Source organism: Anolis carolinensis, unplaced genomic scaffold (genome assembly GCF_035594765.1).
Source record: "Anolis carolinensis isolate JA03-04 unplaced genomic scaffold, rAnoCar3.1.pri scaffold_7, whole genome shotgun sequence".
NCBI classification, from domain to species: domain Eukaryota; kingdom Metazoa; phylum Chordata; class Lepidosauria; order Squamata; family Dactyloidae; genus Anolis; species Anolis carolinensis.
This window is the reverse complement of record NW_026943818.1, coordinates 18188612-18215799: the sequence shown is the minus strand read 5'-3', so window position 1 is coordinate 18215799 and position 27188 is coordinate 18188612. Positions and strand designations below refer to the sequence as shown.

At 41.8% G+C, this 27188-nt stretch overlaps 1 protein-coding gene across 2 annotated transcripts in view; it reads right to left on the bottom strand.

Annotated features, from left to right (window-relative positions):
• Window positions 1-423: 423 nt before the first annotated feature.
• usp32 (ubiquitin specific peptidase 32) overlaps window positions 424-27188 on the bottom strand; it is a 71895-nt gene continuing 45130 nt past the window's right edge. Inside the window, exons 11-34 of one of the 2 annotated variants that reach the window (XM_016996956.2) lie at window positions 27125-27186; window positions 26235-26337; window positions 24620-24803; window positions 24334-24509; window positions 23347-23487; window positions 21565-21724; window positions 18614-18768; window positions 17931-18012; window positions 17715-17789; window positions 17222-17360; window positions 16187-16292; window positions 14931-15104; window positions 14568-14742; window positions 13021-13172; window positions 12759-12873; window positions 12239-12450; window positions 10931-11115; window positions 10653-10739; window positions 10423-10543; window positions 9090-9281; window positions 7945-8236; window positions 5742-6154; window positions 4470-4562; window positions 424-3668 (exon numbers count right to left, since the gene is read on the bottom strand). In XM_016996956.2, coding sequence (XP_016852445.2) covers window positions 3495-3668; window positions 4470-4562; window positions 5742-6154; window positions 7945-8236; window positions 9090-9281; window positions 10423-10543; window positions 10653-10739; window positions 10931-11115; window positions 12239-12450; window positions 12759-12873; window positions 13021-13172; window positions 14568-14742; window positions 14931-15104; window positions 16187-16292; window positions 17222-17360; window positions 17715-17789; window positions 17931-18012; window positions 18614-18768; window positions 21565-21724; window positions 23347-23487; window positions 24334-24509; window positions 24620-24803; window positions 26235-26337; window positions 27125-27186 — 3768 coding nt within the window. In that variant the 3' untranslated portion in view covers window positions 424-3494. The remainder of the gene's footprint in view (window positions 3669-4469; window positions 4563-5741; window positions 6155-7944; window positions 8237-9089; window positions 9282-10422; window positions 10544-10652; window positions 10740-10930; window positions 11116-12238; window positions 12451-12758; window positions 12874-13020; window positions 13173-14567; window positions 14743-14930; window positions 15105-16186; window positions 16293-17221; window positions 17361-17714; window positions 17790-17930; window positions 18013-18613; window positions 18769-21564; window positions 21725-23346; window positions 23488-24333; window positions 24510-24619; window positions 24804-26234; window positions 26338-27124; window positions 27187-27188) is intronic. The other variant, XM_003226594.4, reaches the window with a different exon arrangement.

Genomic DNA, 27188 nt, shown 5'->3' with positions numbered 1-27188 from the left:
AAAAGCAGAAGTCACAGCAATTCTTTGTGAATAGATACGGTATAATAACCGGTCTGGATTGACATGTCAGCTTGGCAAAGGTGTTGTTCCGCATTGGGGAAAATAATAAAATTATTTAGGAAATGAGGATGATTTATGCTTTTTGGAAATTTTTCTTTAAGGGGAGATTTATGGCTCAGAGTAGGTGAAATACAACCACCTCTGTCTTAATTTTCCATAGGAAAAACTTGATTTTTTTCTTGTCTCTATGGGAAGATTTCAAAAGCATGTGCTGCCCCCTTCTGGGTCAAGTGTTTACTGCACCCTCTGAGTCTATTGATTGAGTTTTGCCATTGATTCGAAGTTGGAGAGGCTAAAGTGAGAAACTATTTTTAAAAATTACAAAAGCATTCAAGGCAAGGAACTGGGGAAGTACACACAAACTGCATCCACAGTATTTAATTGGTCGGGATAATATAGTTACAGATAAACAGATTCACTCCATATACAGTTACTCAGACTTCTTTTTTTTATACAGTTCATATCCCAATACATTAATATTTTTTAATTATTATTTACACGGTACGTATGTACAGGGTCTTTCTAAATTCAGTGCATTGTCAATAAGTTTTATACAATAATTTACAAAGCTGAATGTGGTTAACAAGTTAACTTAATAATAATAATAGCAATAAAGTTTCTGGTGAAGATTTAGGAATTAATTTAAATTTGTTTTTTCTTTTCTTTAAAAAAATAGTAACAATAATTACAACCGAGGTATAACAAAAGCCCGACAAATGAGAACGGCGTTAGTAGATTGTGCTGGAACAGAAGCCGCGACAAAAGAAGAGGAAGGAAAGGAGGCGCGCAAAAGAGATCTTAAATTAAGAAATTGTTTTTTAAAAAATGGATTGACGATGTCGGGAAAACGAGAGAGAAATGCATGACGGGAAGTACACTCTCTCAATAAGGGGGAAAGGGATTGAGGTTGCCTGGTCACGCACTGTTTTGGCAAAGTTTTAAAATGAAAATGTGACACTTCATAGCTGGACGAGAGTCAGATTTAGCTTCTGGAAGAGACGTAGTTTGACAATCCATCGCTACCACTTATGGGACAACTGGGCTGGACTGGCTTTCCACAACGGATCCCGAAATCTCGATATTTCATCCTACAATTCCTTCGGGGAATTAAGTCCAAAGAATTAAGTCCAAAAACATTGCACTGTACCGCCCTATTGTTCACTTTGGCCGAGACGTAGGCCATTAGATTATTTGAAAAATGGTTTACCTTCCCACACTACAAATCCCATCATCTCTCACTACTTGAGAGATTGTGGAGAGCGGCAGTCCGAAAACACTAGGCAAGGTTCACAGGGATCCAAATGCCCAAAGAATTTAGGATCCAAATGCCCAAAATGCCTTAAGAATTTAGCAAGAGCAGTGCCTTTGTTTCCAGTTTTTAAAAATAACGCTCCATTTGGCCATCATAGTCTCCAATTTGGAGTTACAACCCGTAGTATCTTCATCATGAGTGGCAGCGGCTGGGAAGGAACAAGGGAATTGGGCTTAGCCAAACCAGGGATTTGGTCCCAAACACTTCCAACAGAAGCATTTGGAGGCAGATGCTTCAAAGTGTAATAAGAACTGAAAGGTCTGGAGAGGAATCTTTACTAGAAACGGGGGGATTTTCGTTTTCTTTTGCTGCTCAAAAACAACGTTTGGTGGGAGGTGACCACAAGGTTATCCAAAGCACAAACCAGGCCTGTCCATTGGGATGTTTAATGTTTCAAATGACAGTAGAGTTCCGGTTATCCAACATAAATGCGTGTTGCTGCCTCTCCCATCCCAAATTGATCTCCAACAAATTTGCAGCACTTTGTTATCTTGAGTTTACAACTTTTATAATGTGCACTTTACTTAGTCTATTATCATAACCTCGCTGTTTTTAATTCCATGTTGTATTAAGTTGTGTTTTTTTTATTTCTATAGGTTGATGTTTAAAACTTTATAATTTGTGTATGTTCTTTGTTTATTGATGTATATTGTTATTGTTTTTAATCTGGTATTATCTGTAAGCCACCCCGAGTCCCCTTCAGGGGAGGTGGAGGCGGGGTATAAATAATAATAATTATGATGATTAGCAACATGCAGTGGACTTCTCCAATGTGCTGGGTGCTTGCCGGGATAAAAAATCCGGAATAAAAAATCTTGTCCCTCCAGCAAGAACTCTGGGCCACATGGATAATACGGTACGTCGGATAACTGGAACTCTACTGTAATGCATTATAGTAGTAAATAAATTGGTCTGACTACAGATCTGCCCTTTAACAAAATACGGTCTATAAAGGGGGAATTTTACTGGACGATGGGACAATTTTCTCCCTTCAAGGGCTTGGCGCAAGGAAACTTCAGTGATCTTTTGGTGGGATTTCATGTTCCATCTCCCCACTCCTTTCCAAGACGAACTTCTGAACGATAAACCTTACAATTGGCAACAAAATTAAACCTGATTTCCTTCTTACCTAGACATGCCTACCTTCCAAACCTCCCCTGCGGTTATGCCTGTTAAAGTGGTGGTATATGTGGAGCACATTTCTCATTTTCAGAGAAACTTTTAGTAACTTGGGACCCAAGGTTTAGGACAATTTCCTCCTGGTTCTGACTTCCCTTCCACTTCCAGAAGCCGCTTCAAGGAGAGGACACTTGCTCCAAGCCAACCTAGAACATCAAGTCCACAACCTGAGACAACACTTGTGACAATTTCAGTCCTAAATAAGATCACAACTGACTTCTAATACCTCCAAGTAGCGGTGGTGTCAGTGGCCTGTTTAGGGTCTGCTGAAGGCTTTGAAGGACTCGTCCAAGGAGCGGAAACTATTTCAGGAACCTCCTTTGAAGCCTAAAGTGAATCCGCTGCCCCGTGACATGGAAGCTCCCAATGGCATGCCAATGGGATTAAAATCTTCCTAAAGATGTAGGCTTTTGTGCATGTGGCCTATATTTTTTAGCCTTCCTCGCTGAAAAAGAGAATGAAACACCAGAAAAATAAAAGGAGGTAGCCGGTTCATGCCGTCGACAGACAACACTACAAGTTGATTCATCTTTAGATCTGGAGAGAGCGTCCAAAGGGTGATTGATCCCCGCTCTCAGACTTTTCCTATGAATATATTTGTAAAATAAAAAACCCAACCCAAACAGCTTAACAATGGTTAACGTTGGGTTACCTGAAACTTAAACGGGCTTGGTCTTAAGTCAGAGATAGATAAATGACCAATATGGTTTTGTTTTGTTTGTTTAGAGGGTCGGTGAGAAGACAAATGTCCCACGCGGTCTGATGAAAAGCAATACTCTCTCATCAGGGGAACGGCTATTTAATTACTTAGGGTAATTTTTCAATTTCCTCTTCTCCTAGTTGTGCTTTCCGGTCACAAGAGGGAAAGAATAAAAACGAAATAAAAGCGGCGCCGAGCTCTTCTGCTTGGATTAAAAACCGCTGTCCGCAGGTGCCGACCCGCTCACTGGAGGACGCAGTACTTCTTGTAGTCCGACTCAAAGTCCTCGTCCATGCTGCTCGTGTCCGCCATGTTCTTGCCCTCCGTCTTTGGCAAAAATTGTGCATAGTCGACCCCCTGCTGCTCGTAGAAAAGGATGTAGGCAGAGTCCGTGTCAATTTCGTCCGGATGCAATTCCTGGAAGGAAGGGAGAAGACGACAATGGCTTTACTCAGCCGCAAAAGAAATTACTGTATATACTCGAGTATAAGCCTCGTTTTTCAGCCCTTTTTTTAATTCTGAAAAAGCCCCCCTCGGCTTATACTCGGGTGAGGGTCCTGGTTGGTTTATATTTGGGCCAGCTTATACTCGAGAATATTTGGTACATTTATTATTTTTCTCTATTATTATTGGTATTATTACATTTATTATTTTTCTCTATTATTTGTTGCTACTATTACATTTATTTTACTCTATTTTTATTATTATTATTAATACATTTATTATTTCACTCTAATCTTATTATTATTATTATTGCATTTATTACTCTATTATTACATGTATCATTTTACTCTATTTATTATTATTATTACATGTATTATTTTACTCTATTATTATTAAAAGGACACATAAGCACATTTACATTGAAGATGAAAATAATGATTTAATCAGAGTTGAACAGTCGTATCTTAAATTACAGTTTGATGTAAAGATTCAAAAACATTTAAACTACTGATGCCTCAATTAATGTAATTTGATTGGTATCTCGGCTTATACTGGAGTCAATGTTTCCCCAGTTTTTTTTTTTGTGTGGTAAAATTAGGTGCCTCGGTTTATATTCGGGTCGGCTTATACTTGAGTATATACGGTACATATATCCTTTCATAAACCACTTGCATTGCTTATAGTCTGGGGCTCCAGCGTAGTTTTGCGGTGTCTCTGCAGCCTAGGGGTGCAACAGGAATCCCTTTCCTTTTTTGTTTACCCAACACATCTTACCTTACAGCTGCTGTCGTTATAACAGTACCATTTGTCGTTGGGGTTTTTGGCATATGTGACGTAATGACCTCCTCCCATAATTCCTGAATGGCACTGAAAGAGAAAAAGAGTTGATTTCACCACAAAAATTGCAACAAAGGTCAAGGGATATAACACAACGCAACTCCAGGGGGGACACACTTTGTGATGCATACATTGTAAATAATGACCCAAGACAGGGTTAGTAATAAGAAAAGAGGACCGGGCTGTGGCGAAGCTGGTTAGTAGCCAGCTGCAATAAATCACTACTGACCGAGAGGTCATGAGTTCGAAGCCAGCCCGGGTCAGTGTGAGCTCTCGACCATTAATAGTCTAGCTTGCTGTCGACCTAAGCAACTCGAAAGACAGTTGCATCTGTCGAGTAGAAAATTTAGGTACCGCTTTAGGCGGGGAGGCTAATTCAACTAATTTACAACATCATAAAACTTCCAGCAGCATGTGGAAATGAATGAGGAAGTACTCCATCAAGGACTCGGTGTCACAAATGGACGGTGCAGCAGCAGCTCCCCTGTGGCCGGAATTCAGCATACCCTCAGGAAGCCGGAAGCTGGAAAAATGTTAAATTGCCTCTGTGTCTGTCTATATATGTTGTATGTTTAAGGGCACCGAATGTTTGTCATGTATATGTGCATTGTGATCTGCCCTGAGTCCCATCTGGGGTGAGAAGGGTGGAATATAAATACTGCAAATAAATAAATGCAGTAGAGTCTCACTTATCCAAGATAAATGGGCTGGCAGAACCTTGGATAAACGAAAATCTTGGATAATAAGGAGGGATTAAGAAAAAAGCCTATTAAACATAAAATGACATTATGATTTTACAAATTAAGCACCAAAACATCACATTTTACAAGAAATTGACAGAAAAAGCAGTTCAATACACAGTCATGTTATGTAGTAATTACTGTATTTACGAATTTAGCACCAAAATATGGCAACATTGACTACAAAAACAATGACTACTAAAAGGCAGACTGCCTTGGATAAGACAGAACCTTAGATAAGCGAAGCTTGGATAAGAGAGCCTGAGATTCCAAGATTTAAGAATGCTCGAACACTTTTAAATCTTGGATTCTGAGACTCCTTCCATCTTTTTAGCTGCCGATACTGACTCTATTTGGACTATGCCAATGATCATAAGCTGGTTGCTGAGGCGCCTAGAGGGGTGTCAAAATGTAATTGATGTCCCGTGAATATTTATATGCAGAGAGAAGGCTGTCTCGATCCACCCACCGAAATTGCATAAAGGTTGTAGATGGGGTTTGCGCAGATCTCTCCTCTTTGGTCCTCGGCCGCCTCCTCCTCCTCCTGTCCGTGGGCGTCCAGCTGTCCGTCGATGCTTCCGCTGCTGTGGGAGTTCTGCTGGCAAAGGTAGCCGTTGGCCAAAGTCCCCTCGGCCTCGGGAGGGGCGCAGAGCTCGCCCTCTCCGGCCTCCGGGTCCGGCCCGTTCTCTCCTCGGCCCAGGTCCAGGTCCTCCTTGCTGCCGGAGAGTTTGTTTTTGCAGAGCTGAGGCAGCCGGAGACGCCCTCCTTTGCTCCGGCCCAAAGTCCTGGGGCTCCCGGTCGGGCTAATGTTTTTATTCGAGGGGCAACCGGAGGAGGAGGAGGAGGAGGAGGAGGCACACTTCCTGCCAGAAGACGGGGAGCCTGGAAGGAACGCAGAGCACGGTTAACATCCCGTTCTCACCTTTTTCTGGGTCTCAAGCAAGCTTAAAAAGCAACCTAAACATACAGAGAACATGGACTATAGGAAAGGAAGAGCTTGTGACAGATAACCAACACCTCTGGGTGTGTTTTGGGAAAATAATAAAAATTATTACCTGTCCCCTCTTGCAAGTAACAATATATAAAGCTTCAAAGTTCAGAATATTTTTGTTTACTTATGCAAGATTGCATTACTGCCAACCTAGCAGTTCGAAAACATGCCAATGTGAGTAGATCAATAGGTACCGCTCCGGCGGGAAGGTAACATTGGCACTCCATGCAGTCCTGCCAGTGGCCACATGACCTTGGAGGTGTCTACAGACAACGCCGGCTCTTCGGCTTAGAAATGGAGATGAGCACCAACCCCCAGAGTCAGACATGATTAGACTTAACGTCAGGGGAAACCTATACCTTTACCTATGCAAGATTGCTTAGTTTTGGAAAAAAAAGTTAGGACTAGAAAAGAGAACTTACATCTCTGGTTGTGTTTGGAAAAATAATAATTGTAATAATAATAATAATAATAATAATAATAATAATAATAATAATAATAATAACAACTTTATTTTTATACCCCGCCCCATCTCCCCGAAGGGACTCGGGGCGGCTTACATGGGGCCAGGCCCAATAAAACAAACAAAACAGTAACAAAGCAATAAAACAATTATCCCAGTAAAAAACATCAACATCAATAAAAACAATCATTAAAATCAATAAGCAGGATACAGTGTTAAGTAGTAGCAGTAATTGTAGTAGCAGTAATAATCCATGATTTTAACATTTAATCTTGTATGTGGTTTTTATGACTTGCTTTTATTGTCTGATTATTGGTTTTATTGTTTTGTTTTTATTGTTCTGTTTGGGCTTGGCCCCATGTAAGCCGCCCCGAGTCCCTTTGGGGAGATGGGGCGGGGTATAAGAATAAAATTATTATTATTATTATTATTATTATTAATAATAATAATAATAATATTTTTTTCGTGTCAGGAGCAACCGGAGTTGCTTCTGGAGTGAGAGAATTGGCCGTCTGCAAGGACGTTGCCCAGGGGACATTGCCCGGATGTTTTGATGTTTTACCATCCTTGTAGGAGGCTTATCTCATGTCCCCGCATTGAGCTGGAGCTGATAGAGGGAGCTCATCCATGCTCTCCCTGGGTAGGATTCGAACCTGGCAGCTTTCAGGTCAGCAACCCAACCTTCAAGTCATGAGGCTTTTATCCCCTAGGCTACCGAAGGTTCCACATAGTAGTAATAATAATAATAATAATAATAATAATAATAATAATAATAATAATAATAACACATCACACATCACATCACACAGTCCTAGACACTTGGGAAGTGTTCGACTTGTGATTTTGTGAAATGAAATCCAGCATATCTATCTTGTTTGCTGTGTCATAATAATAATAATAATAATAATAATAATAATAATAATAATAATAATAATAATAATAATAATAAATTTATTACCCGCCTCTTCTCCCTGTGGGTAATAATTTTAAAAGCTTTATAGAGGTCTCTAAAACAAGCATGGGCAAACTTGGGCCCGCCAGGTGTTTTGGACTTCAACTCCCGCAATTCCTAACAGCAGGTAGGGATCTATCTCTACCGTTCCCACGTTATTTCTTCCTCTGGAAGTTTTCATTATGGAAGTCATCCCCAGGCAAAGCTTGACTTTGCAACAGAGGTTGACGCAGAGAATCGGATTCCCTCTCCGGCCTTGCTCTTACCTTTGATGTCGTTGAGGATGTTGGGAGCGCCGAGGGAGGAGGGGCTCCTGGCCGTGGCGTCCCCTTCCCCGGATGTGTTTGCCGGCACCTCCGCCCTCCGGCACTCCTCCGCCAGGGCCTGGGGCTCCGAAAGGTCCTCGGGCGGCAGGGCCACGGGCTTCTGCGCCCAGCAGCTGGGGTCCCGCGGCATCAGGAAGGCACTCGGGTTGAAATCCTCACGGGGAAATTTGACAATTTTCTGGGATTTGATCCAGCGGCCGTTGACGAACTGGAAGCGTTTCAAGTGGATGATCTGAGAGGAAACATGGATTCCCAATGAGTGTCTTCGCATGTGCTGGGACCCTCGGTTTGATCCCCGGAAGCCCTGGAGAGCAGCTGCCAATCACAGTCAACTGGGCTGGATCACCTTCCCTTCACCTTTGAAAAATCATTATAGCAGTGTGCAGAAAGGAATGAGGAAGTACTACCATCAAGGACTCGGTGAAGCGGCAGCTCCCCTGTGGCTGGAATTGAGCATACCCTCATGAAGCCGGAAGCTGGAAAATGTTAAATTGCCTCTGTGTCTGTTGTTGTTGTTGACCTAAGCAACCCGAAAGGTAGTTGCATCTATCAAGTAGGAAATTTAGGTAGAGTTTCTGCAAGGAGGCTAATTTAACTAATCAACGACACTATAAAAATCATCCAGCATCATGAGCATGAATGAGGAAGTACTCTATCAAGGACTCAGTGACACAGTGGATGATGAAGTGGCAGCTCCCCTGTGTCTGGAATTGAGCATACCCTCATGAAGCCGGAAACTGGAAAATGTTAAATTGCCTCCGTGTCCGTGTCTGCATGTTGTATGTCTAGTGGCATTGAATGTTTGCCATGTGTATGTGCATTGTAATCTGCCCTGAGTCCCTTTTGGGGTGAGAAAGAAGGGCAGAATATAAATACTGTAAATAAATAAATAAATAAATAAAATTCTTCTCCTGTGAGCATGAAGAGAGACAAGATGTCTCCAGATAGATATAGTCAGGCCCTAACCTTCTTATACAGAAATGCAGCTCTTTTGCAACCTTTAAAGCGTGACTTTGCCCCTGTTAACTGCTGAAGGAATTTTGAACATGTTTTTTCCCGGCTCAAAGGCAGGGCGAGGGACGTACCAGGATGGGAGGAAGCCTCCACAGGTCCAGCTTCTTGGTGGCCAAGCAGTGGGTCTTGCACTTGGAGCAGTAGTACATCTCGTCCTCGCCCAGCTCTTCCTCGCCCGTGAACGCCCGCAGGCAGCTGTCCAGGTTGATGGGCTCGGCCTGGGCCCGGCGGCTCTGCTCCACACTCCGGTGCTCCTCCGCTATCTACACAGAGAAAAAAGAGAGGAACAGAAGGGGTTTACGGGCTGTCTGGCCATGTTCCAGAAGCATCCTCTCCTGACGTTTCACCCACATCCATGGCAGGCATCCTCAGAGGTTGTGGGCTGTATTGGAAAACTAAACAAGGGAGGGAAGGTCCAGGGTGGGAGAAAGGACTCTTCTCTTTTGGAGGCCAGTGTTGTAATTAATCACCTTGATTAGCATTAAATGGCCTGGCAAGCTTCATGTCCTGGCCTAGGGGAATCCTTTGTTCAGAGTGGTTAGCTGCCCCTGATTGATTCATGTCTAGAATTCCTCTGTTTTCAGAGTGTTTTCCTTTGTTTACTATTCTGATATTGGAGGGTTTTTTTAATACTGGGAGCCAGATTTTGTTCATTTTCATGGTTTCCTCCTTTCTGCTGAAATTCTTGAAATGCTTGTGGATTTCAGTGGCTTCTCTGTGTCGTCTGACATGGTGATTGTGGGCAAAACGTCAGGAGAGAATACTTCTGGGACATGGCCAGACAGCCCGGAAAACAGACAACAATCCTGCCTTTCTGCCAATATGGGACTCAAAGCCACTCTGTGTTCCATGTATTCATAATAAAAACAGCACCACAATCTTCATAAAACCATGACATTAGAATGAACTCAGAAATCAAGATGGAAAGACCAGGGACAAGTACAGTAGAGTCTTACTTATCCAACGTAAACGGACCGGCAGAATGTTGGATAAGCAGATATGTTGGATAATAAGGAGAGATTAAGGAAAAGCCTATTAAACATCAAATTAGGTTATGATTTTACAAATTACGCACCAAAACATCATGTTATACAACAAATTTGACAGAAAAAGTAGTTCAATACACAGCAGTGCTATGTAGTAATTACTGTATTTATGAATTTAGCACCAAAATATCACGATGTATTGAAAACATTGAGTACAAAAATGTGTTGGATAATCCAGAACGTTGGATAAGCGAGTCTTGGATAAGTGAGACTCTACTGTACCTGAAAATCAGACATAAAACGTAACAGTACATAACCAACAAAGCGATATCCCTTTCTCAAAATGGGGAGCTGGACACTTAGGCAGAGAATGGTCAGAACCGATGACATTTAATGGCGAGGTGGATGAATTTCTTACCCGTTCCTGTGAGGTCTGGTAGCGAAGATGGAGTGCCGTGGGGTCCCAGTCGACGGCGAGGTTGGCGTTGCCCATGTGAGCCCTCTCTTCGGAGCAGTCGATTTTGCAGCCGTGGCAGAACCTGCGCAGGGAAGGGAGGACGGAAATGAGTCCTCGTCAACACCACCCCATCTCCACGGCATCGGCCAACCATCCCAGTTCCACTCCCAGTTTGGGACTGGGTAGCTTACCGGTACCAGGGGCACCAAGCGCAGGAGTTGCCGTCCTTCTGAACCACTCGCAGGGTGAAGGGGTACTGGTAACCTAAGCTGTCATCACTGGGGAAAACAAAGACACGGGTCATTATTATTTTAATATGCAACTTCCCAACTGATTGCGTCAGTCCTCCAAACTCCCCCAGTAGGTTTAGTTGCTGCTCAGTTCTGCACAGCTTGTTATGCAGACAGTTGACAAGACTATGAAAGGGTTAAGGGAGAGGCAGTGGGCGGGGCCATGCAAACAAACTCACCAGTCTTGGGCATGGTTACTGGCCTCTTGGGGAGGGAGGGGGCTGGCAAGCCGGGACACCTGGATCCACACAGCGTCATACAAGTCCCTCTTCCGCGTGTGGACGGTGCAGGGGACAATCAGGGGCATGCCAAAGAGGCTGGGACGGTTCTTCTGAGCCGAAAGGAAGTACATCTCTGTCCGCATCTGCAATCAGGACATCAAAAGTGACACACAATGGTATACCCATTGTTTTGGGCCCTGTGTTTCTACCCAGCATTCTCTGATGCTATGTACTAGTAAGTATAGAAATTATTATTATTATTATTGACACAAAGATAGAGAATGACACAGCAAACGAGATCTTTATGCTGGATTTCGTATCACAAAATCACAAGTCGAACACTTCACAAGTGTTTAGGACTGTGTGATGTATATTATTATTATTATTATTATTATTATTATTATTATTATTGACACAAAGACAGAGTATGACACAGCAAATGAGATATATATGCTGGATTTCGTATCACAAAATCACAAGTCAAACACTTCCCAAGCATTTAGGACTGTGTGATGTATATTATTACTATTATTATTATTATTATTGACACAAAGACAGTATGACACAGCAAACGAGATCTATATGCTGGATTTCATTTCACAAAATCACAAGTCGAACACTTCCCAAGTGTTTAGAACTGTGTGATGTATATTATTATTATTATTATTATTATTATTATTATTATTATTATTATTATTATTTTATTGTATGACACAGCAAACAAGATAGACATGCTGGATTTCGTATCACAAATTATTATTATTATTATTATTATTATTATTATTACTATTATTACTATTATTATTATTGACAGAAAGACACAGCAAACGAGATATATATGCTGGATTTTGTATTATTATTATTATTATTATTATTATTATTATTATTACTAGCTTTGCCCAACCACATATTGCTGTGGTTTAGTCCTAAGTGGGGCTTTCTTCGTGGCATTCAAGGTGGGCTAGAGAGGATTCCCCTAGGTATAAAGCAGCCAGGCTTTGAAGCTGCAAGGTCACTCCTTGTAAAGTGATGAGTATTGTGGCCAAATTTGGTGTGATTTCGCCCAATAGTTTTAGTGTTAACTCGGTCCTAATTATGCACATTGCATTTTTATATATATAAGATGATGACGATGATATTATTATTATTATTATTATTATTATTATTATTATTATTATTATTATTATTATGTTTGGGCTTTACCCCCACGTAATTGTCCTCGACCATACTCTGCAAAAGATCTAGTGGTGTTGGTTCCCCACTCACCATTTTCCGGTGGACGGCAATGATGTATCCGGTGAAGGGGCTGTCCGAAGGCGAGAGCGCGTGGCCGTTGGGCATGGCGTTGGAGAGGCCGTTCTCCATCCGGCAGGGCACCACCGTGTTGGGCATCCCGTTCGGGATCAAGGTGGACCGGGGAAGGTCCCCGTTCATCAGCCCCCCAATCACCCCATTGGCCGGCTGTCCGTTGTGGAATTCTAAAGAGAAATGGGTGGATTGGGGAGACATAAGGTAGCCTTGGCTGCCGTTCTGTACTAGGTTTCTTCACAAAGGAAGCCATCAATATGTTTTGCCATTCTAATTCAGAACTTATTCTGCACAAAACAGACCTCACCACCTCTGAGGATGCCTGCCATAGATGTGGGTGAAACGTCAGGAGAGAATGCTTCTGGAACATGGCCAGACAGCCCGGAAAACACACAACAACTCTCTTTGAGGTTTGCTGATCTGTCAGCAGTCTATCTTTTCCCCACAGCAAAATAGAATCAAACGGTTTTTATTCTACCTGTTTGAACAGGACTCGAAGAAGTCGATGTGGGGGATCCAGGGATTGGGATCTCAAACGCGCACAAAGAGGAGCTGGTCGAGTGCCGGACCTTCTGGTTGTCTTGCGGAAAGTTCTTTTGAAAGTCAAGGAGAGAAAGAGAACTAAGATTAGGGAGCGCTTTCTCGTGCGACAGACCAGTCACAGTCAGCTATGATCAAGAGTCAGTGGAGTTCAAAATACCCCAAAACTTTTACGTATCAAGTAGCCAAACAGCATTTACCTTGATGTTGGAGCTGTGTACTTCCGCCAGGAGGATCTGCTCCGGCTTCAAGGCGCACAAGTCGCTGAGGTGCTTTTTCAACCCGGTGTACTTCTCGTCCATGTTCAGCCTCAGACCATACCGAACGGGGGTCGTGCCGTCTAACTTAGTGACTAGCAAAGAAGAGAGGAAACACACCCTTGAAAAAAGGCCAATTCGTATTGGAAATAGCAACCTTCTTGAAGCCTCCACTAGCTTGTTATGTATATAATTCAAATAGCTTATTCCATTGTATATGTGTGTATTGGTATGCAGTTTTCCTTAACTCTTTGTTGTGGGAGAGGCTGCAGACCACGTGATCAGATCTGGGCTTGTTCAGGACTCAGACTCGCGAGTGTGGTTTATATATCTGTGGAATGTCCAGAGTGGGAGAAATAACTCTCGTTTGTTTGTTGGAGGCAAGTATTGCAATTGGCCACCTTGATTAGCATTGAATGGCCTTGCAGCTTCAAAACCTGGCTGCTTCCTGCCTGGGGAATCCTTTATAGGGAGGCGTTAGCTGGCCCTGACTGCAGATGCTTTTTTGGGGCAACTAAAAGAACACTTCTGAAATTTTAATTGAATTGTAATGTATTATATTATTTTTAGATGTGTGTTTTTATTGTAAGCCGCCCTGAGTCCCCTCTTGGGTGAGAAGGGCGGGATACAAATGCTGTAATAAATAAATAAATAAACTCTGCTAAATATAGGTGTGTGTTTTTGTGCATTGGCTGCACCTTTGCACTTCCTTACCCATTGTTTACAACCTGGTCATGTTTACAGTAGCTTACCGCCAGAGGAACGCTGTTTTAATTGAGTTTTAATTTTTTGTTTTATATGCTCATTGTTTTATTGAATTGCATTTTATATTGTGTTTTATTATACACTCTGTTCTCAGGCACTTTTGTGCCACATGTAAGCCACCCCGAGTCCCTTCGGGGAGATGGTGGAGGGATATAAGAATAAATAATAAGAATTAATAATAATAATAATAACAACAACAACTTTATTTTTATACCCTGCCTACATCTCCCTGAAGGGACTTGGGGTGGCTTAGATGGGGCCAGGCCCAAGTGATTACAATCATTTGTAAATAAAACACATCCAAATAAAATACAGTTCCAAGTAGAACATAGTACATAACGATCACATCAAAAATTAACACAAATAGTTTAAAACCTGATATAAGAATAAAGTTGTAGTAGTTGTAGTTGTTGTTATTGTTATTATTATTGGCATATCTTTGTCCCTAACAGTTCAAACAGATATTCAGGTGCATCGGTTTAGCAGCTGAGAAACCTAACTGTTTTGCATGAATGCCATTTTCCCAAAAAGTTATGGCATTCATTATTCCAAAAGGTTATGACTTCTAACACAGTCGTGCCTTTCCAAGATCATATAGTCTCCAAAACGTTATGGAGATTTCCATTTTTCAAAAGTTCGTAATCGTGCGGAGGTTGGCATTATTATTTTTGTTGGGAAAAGGCCCCAGAGAGGAAAAGGAGGGCCCAAGTGTTCGTATAACTCACCTATGATTTCTATGTGCATGTAGCTGTCCATCGGGAGGGGCAGGGATAAGAAATTGAAGGGGTCAAAGCGCACGCTGATGTGGCCGCAGGTCTTGCACTTGACTTGAGACCTCAGCTGCCCGTGGAACAAGTCCACCACGATCGAACGGTTCCTCCGCAGGTGATTCTCCCAGGCCTGGAAGCAGAAGGAACTTTTCACATCTTGCAAGCCATGGCCTCCAGGCTCTGCTGCCCAGGGAGGCCTTCTCAGCTCATAAAAAGGGCTTATCTTTGAGTATATACGGCAATTCTTGTACCATGGAAATTCACTAGCCGTGTCTACTTTTTTGGAGCGGTCAATCATCACCAAGGGTCGGAGCTCACCTCCGCAGCCACCTCCCAGTCGGGCCGCCCATCGCTGTCCTTCAGTTCTACGTAGGGCTTTTCATGGACTCGGTTCAGATCCTCATGGAGGCCGTCCAGGAGAAATGCCAGGAGCTCCTGAGAGTCTTGCTGCTGGAAGCCGTTAAAGCGAGGCGCGTACTTGGCTATCGTCCACTACAAGGAAGCAAAGGCACCTGCAATTGGCTTGAGAACAATTCCGGAGCAGACCCTACGTGGCACGAAGGCCTTCCAATATAAATAGGCAAATCTGCAAACTCAATAAGCCACCATCCATCCCATCTTGGAAGAATATCCAATAAACGATGGTTTAATTATAGTTGCAGTTTCTAAGCATGTTTTAATTATTGTGATGCTCAATTCTGATTTAACTTTTGTAACTATGTTTCCCCCCCACATCTTTTTTAAAATGATTGAATCGTATTTAGAGGGAAAGGTGAGGATACGAATGCAATCAATAAATTTAAATAAATTGACATTATTTATTTATTTAGTACATTTATATACTGCCCGTCTCACCCCGAAGGAGACTCAGAGCACCTTACAAATTAAATTTACGTACAATATTATATTATTAGCATAGCACAATACTGGCAATAAATTACCATATTGTACTATATCTATATATGGTAATATTATTAATAATATTACATGTAATATATAATATATAATTAATATTATCATAATGTATTATTAGTATTATATTGTATTACAAAATAATATTAATATTATATGCATATACAGTAGAGTCTCAGTTATCCAAGCCTCGCTTATCCAAGGTTCTGGATTATCCAAGCCATTTTTGTAGTCAATGTTTTCAATATATCGTGATATTTTGGTGCTAAATTTGTAAATACAGTAATTACAACATAACATTACTGCGTATTGAACTACTTTTTTCTGTCAAATTTGTTGTATAACATGATGTTTTGGTGCTTAATTTATAAAATCATAACCTAATTTGATGTTTAGTAGACTTTTCCTTAATCCCTCCTTATTATCCAAGATATTCACTTATTCAAGCTTCTGCTGGCCCGTTTAGCTTGGATAAGTGAGACTCTACTGTACAATATATTATAATATTATATATTATTTTAAATTATATTGTATATATGTATATATGCATGTGTGTATACATACATATACATATATATATATACACACACACACACAAATTAGAACAAACAAGAAGACTTCCAATAACCTGTAGATGAATAAAATGCCTGGCTCGTACTTACCCGTAACTTTAAAGGGGCAATGTTCTTTTGCGTTCCACTCCACAGCTCTTGGATCAAATCGCCGTAGCATTTGGCCATGTGTCCCTTCATTCCTATCGGATTTGTCCTGAAATGGATTACATTATTTGTGAGTGCTATTTGTTGCCAAGGACCGCTCTGCATAATACTCAGGAGTCCTCAAAGAGGCGATGCCCGACTTCTGCTGTATCCTCATCCCTGAAAACATTGGCTACAACTGCTGCTTTGCCTCCTGGAAGCTCTTCAAAGACTCCAAGCTCTCCACTTTGGGCAGAACTGCTCTAGTCCCCATGTGTCGCACCTCAGGTCAGTTTCACCTTGCTAAACACACCAGGCTGCACACAGACTGAAGCCTTTTATAGTTTATTAAGAAATAGGAAATAAGTAGTTCTTAAAAAGCAAAAGCAAAGTTCCAGAAGATTGTTGCAAAACCAAGGCTATAAAGAATAATCCAAGAAAACATTAGGCATAAAACAAGGTTCCATTAATGCATGACAAAGTCCCATGAACTTGAATACACAAAGCTGGAAGTTAATCGGAGAAAGCAAGAGCTGCTTTTTGACTCAAACGACACGTTGCTTTTGACAAAGGTTTCTCTCTCAGCACACCCTTTAATAGTCTCTGCATAGCATGAAGGCATTTCTTTGGCCTCTGACCTCTTTCTTGTTTGCTATTTTAACACTCCTGCGAACCTGGCGGCCAGCTCGATCCAGAGATTCTGTTTCATCAAGGCCAGACAGCTTGTTAGCAGCAGCCTCTGTCTGCATCCTATCTAACTGGAGCTGTCCTCCCTTTGCACCTGGTTAGCTTCAGTATCATCTCCTGTATCATCAACACCATTCCCTGCCGTGGGAATGCCTCCCTGCTCCTCATCTCTCATAGCAGGGACACTCTGAACCTGAATCCCATCATCTCGAACATCTGGAACCTGAATCCCACAATCCCCATCAGAGTCACTCTGAGACTCCAGTTGAGCCACAACACCATGGTTTCAAAATGACCCAACAATAAAGTTACCTGTTGAGCTCGTACAGGTGTCTGCCTGAGATGAAATACTGAGTGAGCGGCTGTGTGTTGCTGACACACTGGATGCTGGAATTCATGAAGCAGGTGTTGCCCAGGTTGCTCAGACCCGTGGCCCCCTTTTCCGTCGGGACTGAGAAGAAGAAAAGGAATGTCAGAACGACAACACTGCCTATGTTCTCACTGAGAAACCCCCAACAGCAACCTATCCCAAGATTTTCCTGGCCAAATCGATTCAGATAGAGCAATGATGGGCAACCTTTTGCACCAAAAAAAATCTAGCATGACTTGGGTGGTGTGTCACTTCGAGAAAAAAACCATAATTTCTCAATATGTACAGTTTAAATAACAAAAGTGTATAATGTAATATATAACTGTATTTAATAAATCAAAAACTATAAATCAAAAACTGCTTGCGATTCAGAATACTGGATTTGGGCTCATTAGGGCTGGACTAGGGGTCAGGGAAGCAGATGCTGTCACATACCTTTATGCCGATCTATTTTGCTGCTGTTTGCGATAAAGGACATCTCCTCGGGCCAACTCATGTCTTTGTTCCGAACTATGAAAACAAGTCAGAAACGTATTTGAGGGACAGCAAAGACTATACAAAGTTAGGAAGTCAGTGCATGCTTAACAGCAATGTTTTTCATATTGGGGATTGAAAAGAAGTGGCATTGCAGACATCCTTTGTTTTGCACACCTTCTATAATTAAGTGTTGGTCATCTTGGATGTTTAGGTACTCCAGCGTGTGGTCCTCATCGTCCAGAAGCGTAAGGTAGTTCTGCAAAGAGAAGAACGAGTCAAATCTCCTTTAGAATCATAGAATCCTAGAGTCGGAAGAGACACTGAAACATTTGCAAATCCTCTCTCTATATATGTGCATTTCCCTCCTGCAATATTTGCAAACCCTTTATAAAATTATGCTTATATCTATCCAGACATCTCTATGTGTGTGCATTTTCCCTGCAAATATACAAATATTTAGGTACATAGGGATCGCAAAGGCTTGCAGGGGGAAATGCCTATATCTCTAATGCCTATATTTGGCTTATTTATTATTTATTTATTTATTTACTACATTTATATCCCGCTCTTCTCACCCCGGAGGGGACTCGGAGCGGCTTACAAATCAAATGAACATACAATATATTATTAGCATAACACAATATAAGCATTAAATTACTATATTGTACTATATCATTATATGGTAATATTAGGGTAATATTATCTTCGAGTATATATAGTACATCCTGATCTGATATCCAGCAAGGGTCACAATTCTTCATGGTAGTTTCGCAGGACGTTGGGAGTTTTGGGCCCAAAATAATAGTGACAGAAGGATACACACACCCAGGTGAGAATCTCTAGAACTCAGCTCTTACCTCGCTATTGTACAGCCACAGGCGCATGTCCTCCTCTTTGATCCGCAGCCTCTGCGAGAGATATTCGTGGATCTCCTTGATTGTCTGCATGCGGCTGAAGCAGCCCGTGTAGGCCAAGACCCGCTTCAAGGGGGCACTGGGAGAGGGCACGTTCCCTGCGCAAGGAGGCAAAGACAACAAAAACATGGGGGGAAATAACCAACAGAGTAATATATTATATTGTATATATATTTATTTATTGTATTACATAACAATATTATTGATAATAATAAAAATAATATAATGATTCTTGGCCTTGCTCTTAGGGAAAGAGGATGCATTTTGGCATTTTAGAAGTTGCAGATTTGCAAGGATTTAATTCCCCTTTGTTTGTTTGTTCTGGAAGTATTGGAAAAGTGGCAGATTTGCAAGGAAGCAGTCTGGCCTTCAGGAGACAGCGGGAGAAATGGTGACGTATGAATGAGGATAGATGAATGTGTTTATGTATATATACTCTGCATTTCGCCTGGGATCTACGAATTAGTCTCCTGTTTTTAACACTGTATCCTGCTTGTTGATTTTAATGATTGTTTTTATTGATGTTGATGTTTTTTACTGGGATAATTGTTTTATTGCTTTGTTACTGTTATTTGTTTGTTTTATCGGGCCTGGCCCCATGTAAGCCGCCCCGAGTCCCTTTGGGGAGATGGGGCGGGGTATAAAAATAAAGTTGTTATTATTATTATTATTATTATTATTATTATTATTATTATTATTATTATTATTATGTGTTAATGTAACTGCTGGGTAAAAATGTAATTCCCCTTTGTTTGTTTGTTAGACAATGTAACTGTAGTTTGTGGATTCAATGTAGTTATATAGAATCCGTATGTCTGTCTAAATGTTTCTCTGTAAAAGTTCTGATACACCTTCTCACATTGAAATTTCAATAAAAAACGTATTCATGATAATGCTTAAGTCCAGAAAACCAACTTTCCGACCTCTATAAGTGTTTCTCTACTTGACAACGTTCATTCCGCGAACAGGGAGAGACACTCTTTTTGGCATGCGGTTGTAATCAAAGCGCAAAATCAAAACCACCCTTTTCAAATCAAGCCAGCAAAGCATCTCTCTTCCTAAATAAACCTTAACCGTCCAAGCAAAGAATTATTGTTCCTCTTTAGCGTACATAACAAACAAAAATAATTTTACGACAATTAAAAGGCGAGAGGATTAGGTATAAGATTACAGCAAGAAAGCACATTGGGACGTTTGGGATTAATCGTCGATTTGGATCATTAGTGCGGAGCGAAACCAATTCCAAATCACAACCAGGCCGGCGAGAAAGCCTCAAAATCAGAATTAGTGACGTGTTTAAGGCAAGGCGGCGCCTGCTGCTGGAGGCCCGGTGAGAGCTGGTTTGGTAGCCAATTGGGTCAAGCAAGTAGCCGCTGATTAGAAGAGATTGGAGGGTGCATTTCTTTCTAGAGGGTGGCAGGACAAGCAAGGGATTCGTGGCCAACCCTTCAGCAAGCTCTTATTAAAAGTCTTTTCCCCTGGAGAGACCAGGCAACGGACCGAACACTGCAAGGAATACCTTGAAATCTATACAGGATTTCTGGAGAATATCAATCACCCTCTGTTACTACTACTGCTACTACCATTATCGATACCATTATCATCATTGCAGTCTTCAGAGTCTAGCAAAGATCTATTAAAGGGCCAGTTTACTGTGGGAGCCAGTTTACTTTCTCCTAATTTCCCCAGTTAAAGAGAATGGCAGGATTGGGTTTGAAGTGAAGACGAACGAAGACAAGAGCGAGTATCATCCACTGCAGCTCAGTTTCCTCCTGAAGTTTTGGACAATACCTCCCATCAGCCCCAGCCTCCCCAACCTTTGATTTTATCCCGGAATCATAGTGGAAGGGGCCACGTGGGCCATCTAGTCCAACCCTCTGCCAACCGGCAGGCTGATGAATGAGGGACACAATTCCTAGCAGTTATGTTCAACCCAAAGCAATTTTAGCAAGCATCAATGGGACAAAGTCTTTGAAAACTGGGCAGTTTCTCAAGACTATTGGCAATCCTGGCCCGCCGCATCCTTATGCAAAAAGGATGGAGGAGGAAGGCATGCAGCGGCTAAGAGTCTTCCGGAGCGCTCTCGGCCGTCACCTGTCCTGTCCTCCACCCAGCATAATGTCGAGATGACAGCTCGAAGATCGGGGGAGAGGAGCGGGGCAGTCATTGCATGTCTCGTTTTCCTCCCGGCATAAGGATGGGGCGAGAGGCCTCATACTTATGCCGAGAGGACGGCCTGAGGAAGGCATGCAGCGGCTAAGAGTCTTCCAGAGAGCTCTCGGCCGTCACCTGTCCTGTCCTCCACCCAGCATAATGTCGAGAGGACAGCTCGAAGATCGTCTCGTTTTCTTCCCTGCATAAGAAAGGTGCGAGTAGCCTCATACTTATGCCGAGAGGACGGCCTGAAGAAGGCATGCAAAGTTTGCCCATGCCAGGCTTAATAGGATTTGTCCTATGAGGGTTTCTCAACACTCAAGAACTGTAGGCATTGACCATTTTCGAATATGAACTCTCCTTCAATATTATGGAATATTTCCCGCTCCCAATTAACTACTGAACCAATTAAAATCAGCATAACCAAGTATCTACTCATACAATCAATTACCAGTATCTTAATGAGGTGACAACCAGCTCACTTGTGCTGCTCACGTTTTATAAGACCCATGACTTAACATTCAAAGGGCTTTTGATAAGAGCTTTTGGGGGTATATTTTTAAAATCATTTTGGAATAAAGCAGGAGAATCGCCCGTCACCGGCCCGGCTTTTAAGGGATTGTGGAAGGCTCATTTACAAGTGCGGCGGTGGCGGCAGCAAAGGCGTCCACGTCGGGGCGGTGGGGCAGCCCTCCCTCCGGAGACTAGGCAGCGGGGTTCTTGCTGTATTCTTACATTACCTCTCGGCAACTGATGAGGAAACATTCTCAGGCTCATCATACCCATGTTCACCCAGATGTTGGACTGCTGCGTCCGGGTGGCCGGCTGCTGGCGCAAGAAGAGCAGGTAGCGCGGAAAGAGCTCCAGTTCGGGGTGGCGGGTTGCATTGTTGACAATCACCTGAGAAAAAAAGAAAGGAAGAACAAATGGCGATATAAAAATGCAAAAGTACTTGGCAAAGAAACACAGCAAAAAGCAAAAGCAAAAAAGTAGATCAGGTTTGAAAATACACAGGGGAGTGGAAGTTAAGACAACAACCCAAGTAACAAAATTGAAAAATATCTAGCGTTTCGGTAACAAGTGATGCTTCCTTCCTAGAGGGGTGAGTAATGGCATGGGACACATAGGTCAATATTTTCCCTCTTTTCATTTTCATTTAAGGAAACAAAAACAAGTGCCAATTTTTTATAAGTAGCGTATATACTCGAGTATAAGCCAACCCGAATATAAGCCAAAGCTGGGAAAACATTGACTCAAGTATAAGCCAAGAGTGGTAAATTTCAGAAATAAAAATAGATACCAATTAAAGTACATTAATTGAAGCATCAGTAAGTTAAATGTTTTTGAATATTTACATAAAACTCTAATTTAAGATAAGATTGTCCAACTCTGATTAAATCATTATTCTCATCTTCTTCAATGTAAATGTGCTTATGTATCCTTTTAATAATACAGTAGAGTCTCACTTATCCAACATAAACAGGCCGGCAGAACGTTGGATAAGCGAATATGTTGGATAATAAGAAGGCATTAAGGAAAAGCCCATTAAACATCAAATTAGGTTATGATTTTACAAATTAAGCACCAAAACATCACGTTATACAACAAATCTGACAGAAAAAGTAGTTCAATACATAGTAATGCTATGTAGTAATTACTGTATTTACGAATTTAGCACCAAAATATAACGATGTATTCAAAACATTGACTATAAAAATGCGTTGGATAATCCAGAACGTTGGATAAGTGAGACTCTACTGTAATAAAGTAAAATAATACATGTAATAATAATAATAATAATAATAATAATAATAATAATAATATCAGAGTGAAATAATGAATGTAATAATAATAATAATAATAATAATAATAATAGAGTAAAATAAATGTAATAGTAGCAACAATAATAGAGAAAAATAATAAATGTACCATATATTCTCGAGTATAAGCTGACCCAAATATAAGCCAACCAGGACCCTCACTCGAGTATAAGCCGAGGTGGGCTTTTTTAGTCCTAAAAAAAGAGCTGAAAAATTAGGCTTATACTTGAGTATATACAGTATGTGGTTGAGAGACTGGGGGGGGGGGGGCAAAGGTAATATCCAGGCCTGCACTCCATCCTTTGCACATCAGGAGAAATGCGCTGGTCTTTTTCAGACCGGGAAAGAGGCTTGTTTCCATGGAGAACGTGTGGGAGAAGTTTAGTGGCAAGCCTCCGCTTTGTGGTGCTTTGGAGCGAGCGTCTGTACCAAAGCTTTGGCTGCGAACATCTGCCAGTTTCCAAAGTGGCTAAACATTACCCAATGGCGCATTAAGCTGCCAGGAAAAGTGACAACACACACATTGGAAAGTGACACAACTCTCAAAATTTGGAGGGCAAGATAGTCTCAGGTGGGTTGATCTGCCAAAGCAGTCGATTGCAAGGAAAAATATATACCAGGGAGCACATTGAGATGCTTACAAGGCCTGGTGTTAGAATCCTGACCCTTAGTAACATATAGAATCACCCTTTCGATACTTACCGGCCGGGGTAAAGACAGGTTTGCACCGTACCAATGATAAAGCGCCCTCCACACCGGCTCCGGGACAATTTCGTAACTTTTCCCTTGAACCAACGGCGGGGACTGTTTGAGTCGGCCGCCTTCCAGAGTCAACGTTGGAGCCTGTGCCGAAGATCGGAAAAAGAGAAATGGGCATCAGATTCAGAACCCTTCAAAGCTGCCAGACCTGAAAGGACACACACCTGGATCCACTAAGAGTATAAATACTGCAAATAAATAAGTAAATAAATAAATAAATAAAGTGTCGCTTGAAGTCTGTATAATGTAGCCACTGGACTCTGTTCCATGTGGACAGACTAAATAAAGGAAGCCGGAGTTTGCAAGACCTAACTAGCATTGTTGATAATAGAATAATAATATTAAATTAGTATCCTTATTAATGTTATTACGATTATTAATAATAATAAAACAATTATTAAATTATTTAATATTATATTAAATTTATATTATTGGAAGTCTTCACAGGGTTATCAAAAGTCGGTGTTAATTTGATTGCAACTGGCTAAAACGAACACAGGCCAAGAATTAATCCCTTCCTACCCTACCTTATCCCATATTATCCTAGTTGACTCTCTGACACTTGTTTATGCACTTTATTAAAGCTTTGGATATTGTGTTTTATATGCTCAGTGGTTGATGCTGTATGATGACTCATTTGTTCTGATTTTATGTGTTTCATTGTATTTTTTAAATGTTTAAATTATTTATTTTATTTTATTTATGTTATTACTGTTTTGTTTTGATATTCGTTGTAATTGCTTTATTCTGTTTTGTTTTGGGCATCGTGCCCCATGTGAGCCGCCCCGAGTCCCTTCGGGGAGATGGTAGCGGGATAGAAAAATAAAGTATTATTATTATTATAAGGATTTTCGTGTGACGAAGAACAGTAAGGAAATGAGCTCATGAGATTTCATGGCACACACATCCTGACTCGGACGCCTTGCTTACCTTCATGGGATCTTGCGTGACCAGTGGCTGGTTATCAATGGCTCCCGGCCGCTGCGGACTGAGCTGTAGTAACACATTCCCGTTCGAGCCAAGTAGGCACTGGTTGTTGTTGTCCGAAGAGTTCAGCTGGCGGGCAAAGCACATCTCAGTAGTAGGGCTGCTTCCGTGAAGGAAATCTGGGAGGGTTTAAAGAAGAAGAGGAGGACAACAAACTCATTTCAGATTGCAGTTAACTACCAGAGGTAGGCGAGTTTTGTCGTTGTCAATTCTTTATTTCCATTCTTACTGCTGCCGGTGGTCTCGGAGGCTTCCGACGCGGAGGAAATGTTATCTGAAAACTTTTCTTCAACGTAATTTACGCCGCTCGCTTTGTCTTCTCCCTGATCCGCTGTACGGGAACTGGGACCTGGTCGCAGGTTCTTGCCTCCGTTCAGTACGGATGAAGGCTCGATCACAACGGGGCTTGCGTCCTGAAACCAAAATGAAAATGGGATGGAAGAGGGCAAGGCACAACACGGGTCCGTCGCACATCTCCCTCAACATGGCTTGAATGGGCTCACTTTTATTAAAATTATCTGCTACTTCCACAACTATACATCTGGGTCAACAGCCCCGAATGTCTTTGTTAATGCAGTTTGATACCACTTGGGCTGCTGTGATTAAATCTATGGGATTGCGAGATGTGCATCTACATTGTAGGATTAATGCGATTTGGTCCCACTTGGACTGCTGTGATTAAATCTATGGGATAGTGGGGTGTGCATCTAAATTGTGGGATTTGTAGTTTGATGTGACTCCAACACACTTTAGTGGACAAGGTTCAAAACCTTGCAAAACTACCACTTCCATGGTTCCAATTCCATGTTGGGGATTGTGGATGACGGATGAGTTAACCTGAAGAATGGTGCACCACTGGTTTTGCAGAACAAGTAACACAGGAACTTTTACTAAGTCCAAGAGATCAACAGAACAATGTTATTTACAATAGTCCCTCTGATTGCTTACAGAAATCAGCAGTCCTTTCTTAGTCCATATATATGCATCAGTGAAGATCAGCCACAAACAAGGCCTCAGAAATAGTCAGGCCTCTTTGAGTACAAAGCCATCTTTTTTCCAGCCAGTACTCAGTAGACTCACTCACACACACAAAGAGAGAAACCTGTTCAAACTGGTTCTCCAGCAGCAGGACAGCAACAGTTGCAAACCGATTCCCAGGTCCTTGCAAACTCAGCCAATAGGCTTCATGCATTTGATTTTCCAGTTAACACACATATAGTATCTTTGCAAACCATGACACTTCCCTCTCTCTCTCTCTCTCTCTCTCTCTCTCTCTCACACACACACACACACACACACAGAAACCTGTTCAAACCGGTTCTCCAGCAGCAGGACAGCAACAGTTGCAAACCGATTCCCAGGTCCTTGCAAACTCATGCATTTGATTTTCCAGTTAACACACATATAATATCTTTGCAAACCATGACAGAACAGACTCACTGAATTGACGGTCCAATAGAGAGTTAACAGAGGGATAAATCCTATTGATTCAATGGGATTTCGCTAGGACAGATGACACAGCGAGCCAGAAAAAGTGGACGAAAGTGTCAGGAAATGGCAAGAAATGGGTACGGGAAGTTAATGGGGCTTGGAAGGAAAACAACGCTTTGATTGCACTGGTGGTTTGGGAGAACAACCGGAATCTTTCCTAATGGACTTTAATTGCCAGTCTCATCTGTTCGATGACTTGACAATCATTTCCTGCTAATGCAGGACTTAATAATAATAATAATAATAATAATAATAATAATAATAATAATACCCCACCCCATTTCCCTGAAAGGACTCAGGGCAACTTACAACATGAATACAATGAATAATATATGCAAAGTAAATATACTTACATATTTGACGTAGTCTTTCCACTGTTGCCACCACGGCATTGCGATCAGAAACCAGTTGTGTCCCGGCTGGAGGCCGTACCTGCTTTCCCGCTCTAACCATCCCCTAAGTCAATACAAGAGAAAACAAATCAGTTCCTCAGTTAGCCAGGCCTCGGTCAAAGAATCACATTTGGTTCAGGAACAGCCAAGACTGTTACGGAATTGGGTTGCTGTGAGTTTTCTGGGCTGTATGGCCATGTTCCAGAAGCATTCTTTCCTGACGTTTCACCTGCATCTATGGCAGGCATCTTCAGAGGTTGTGAGGTAAGTTGGAAACTAGTCAAGTGGGGTTTATATATCTGTGGAACGTTCGGGGTGGGAAAAAGAACTCTTGCCTGTTTGAGGCAGGTGTGAATGTTGCCATTGGCCAGCTTGATTAGCACTGAATAGCCTTTCAGCTTCAAGGTCTGGCTGCTTACTGCCTGAGGGAATCCTTTGTTGGGAGGTGATAGCTGGCCATGTCTGGAATTCCTCTGTTTTCTGAGTGTTGTTCTTTGTCACAGTTTTTTTTAATACTGGGAGCCAGATTTTGTTCATTTTCATGGTTTCCTCATCTCTGTTGAAATTGTCCACCTGCTTCTTGTGGATTTCAATGGCTTCTCTGTGTCGTCTGACACGGTGGTTGTTAAGAGTGGTCAAGCATTTCTGTGTTCTCTACTAATATGCTGTGTCCAGGCTGATTCATCACATGCTCTCCTAGGGCTGACTTCTCTGGCTGAATTAGGCTGCAGTGCCTTTCATGTTTTTTTTATTCGTGTTTGGAAAACTCACAGCAACCCTGCGATTTCGGCCATGAACACGTGTTAAGGAATTGCCAAGAGCCCAGTTGGAGTAGAAAGAGAGAGGCATACCTTATGATCTGCCCTTCCTCTTCGGGAGTAGCAGGTCGTAAACCTAAGACGATATGGCACACCT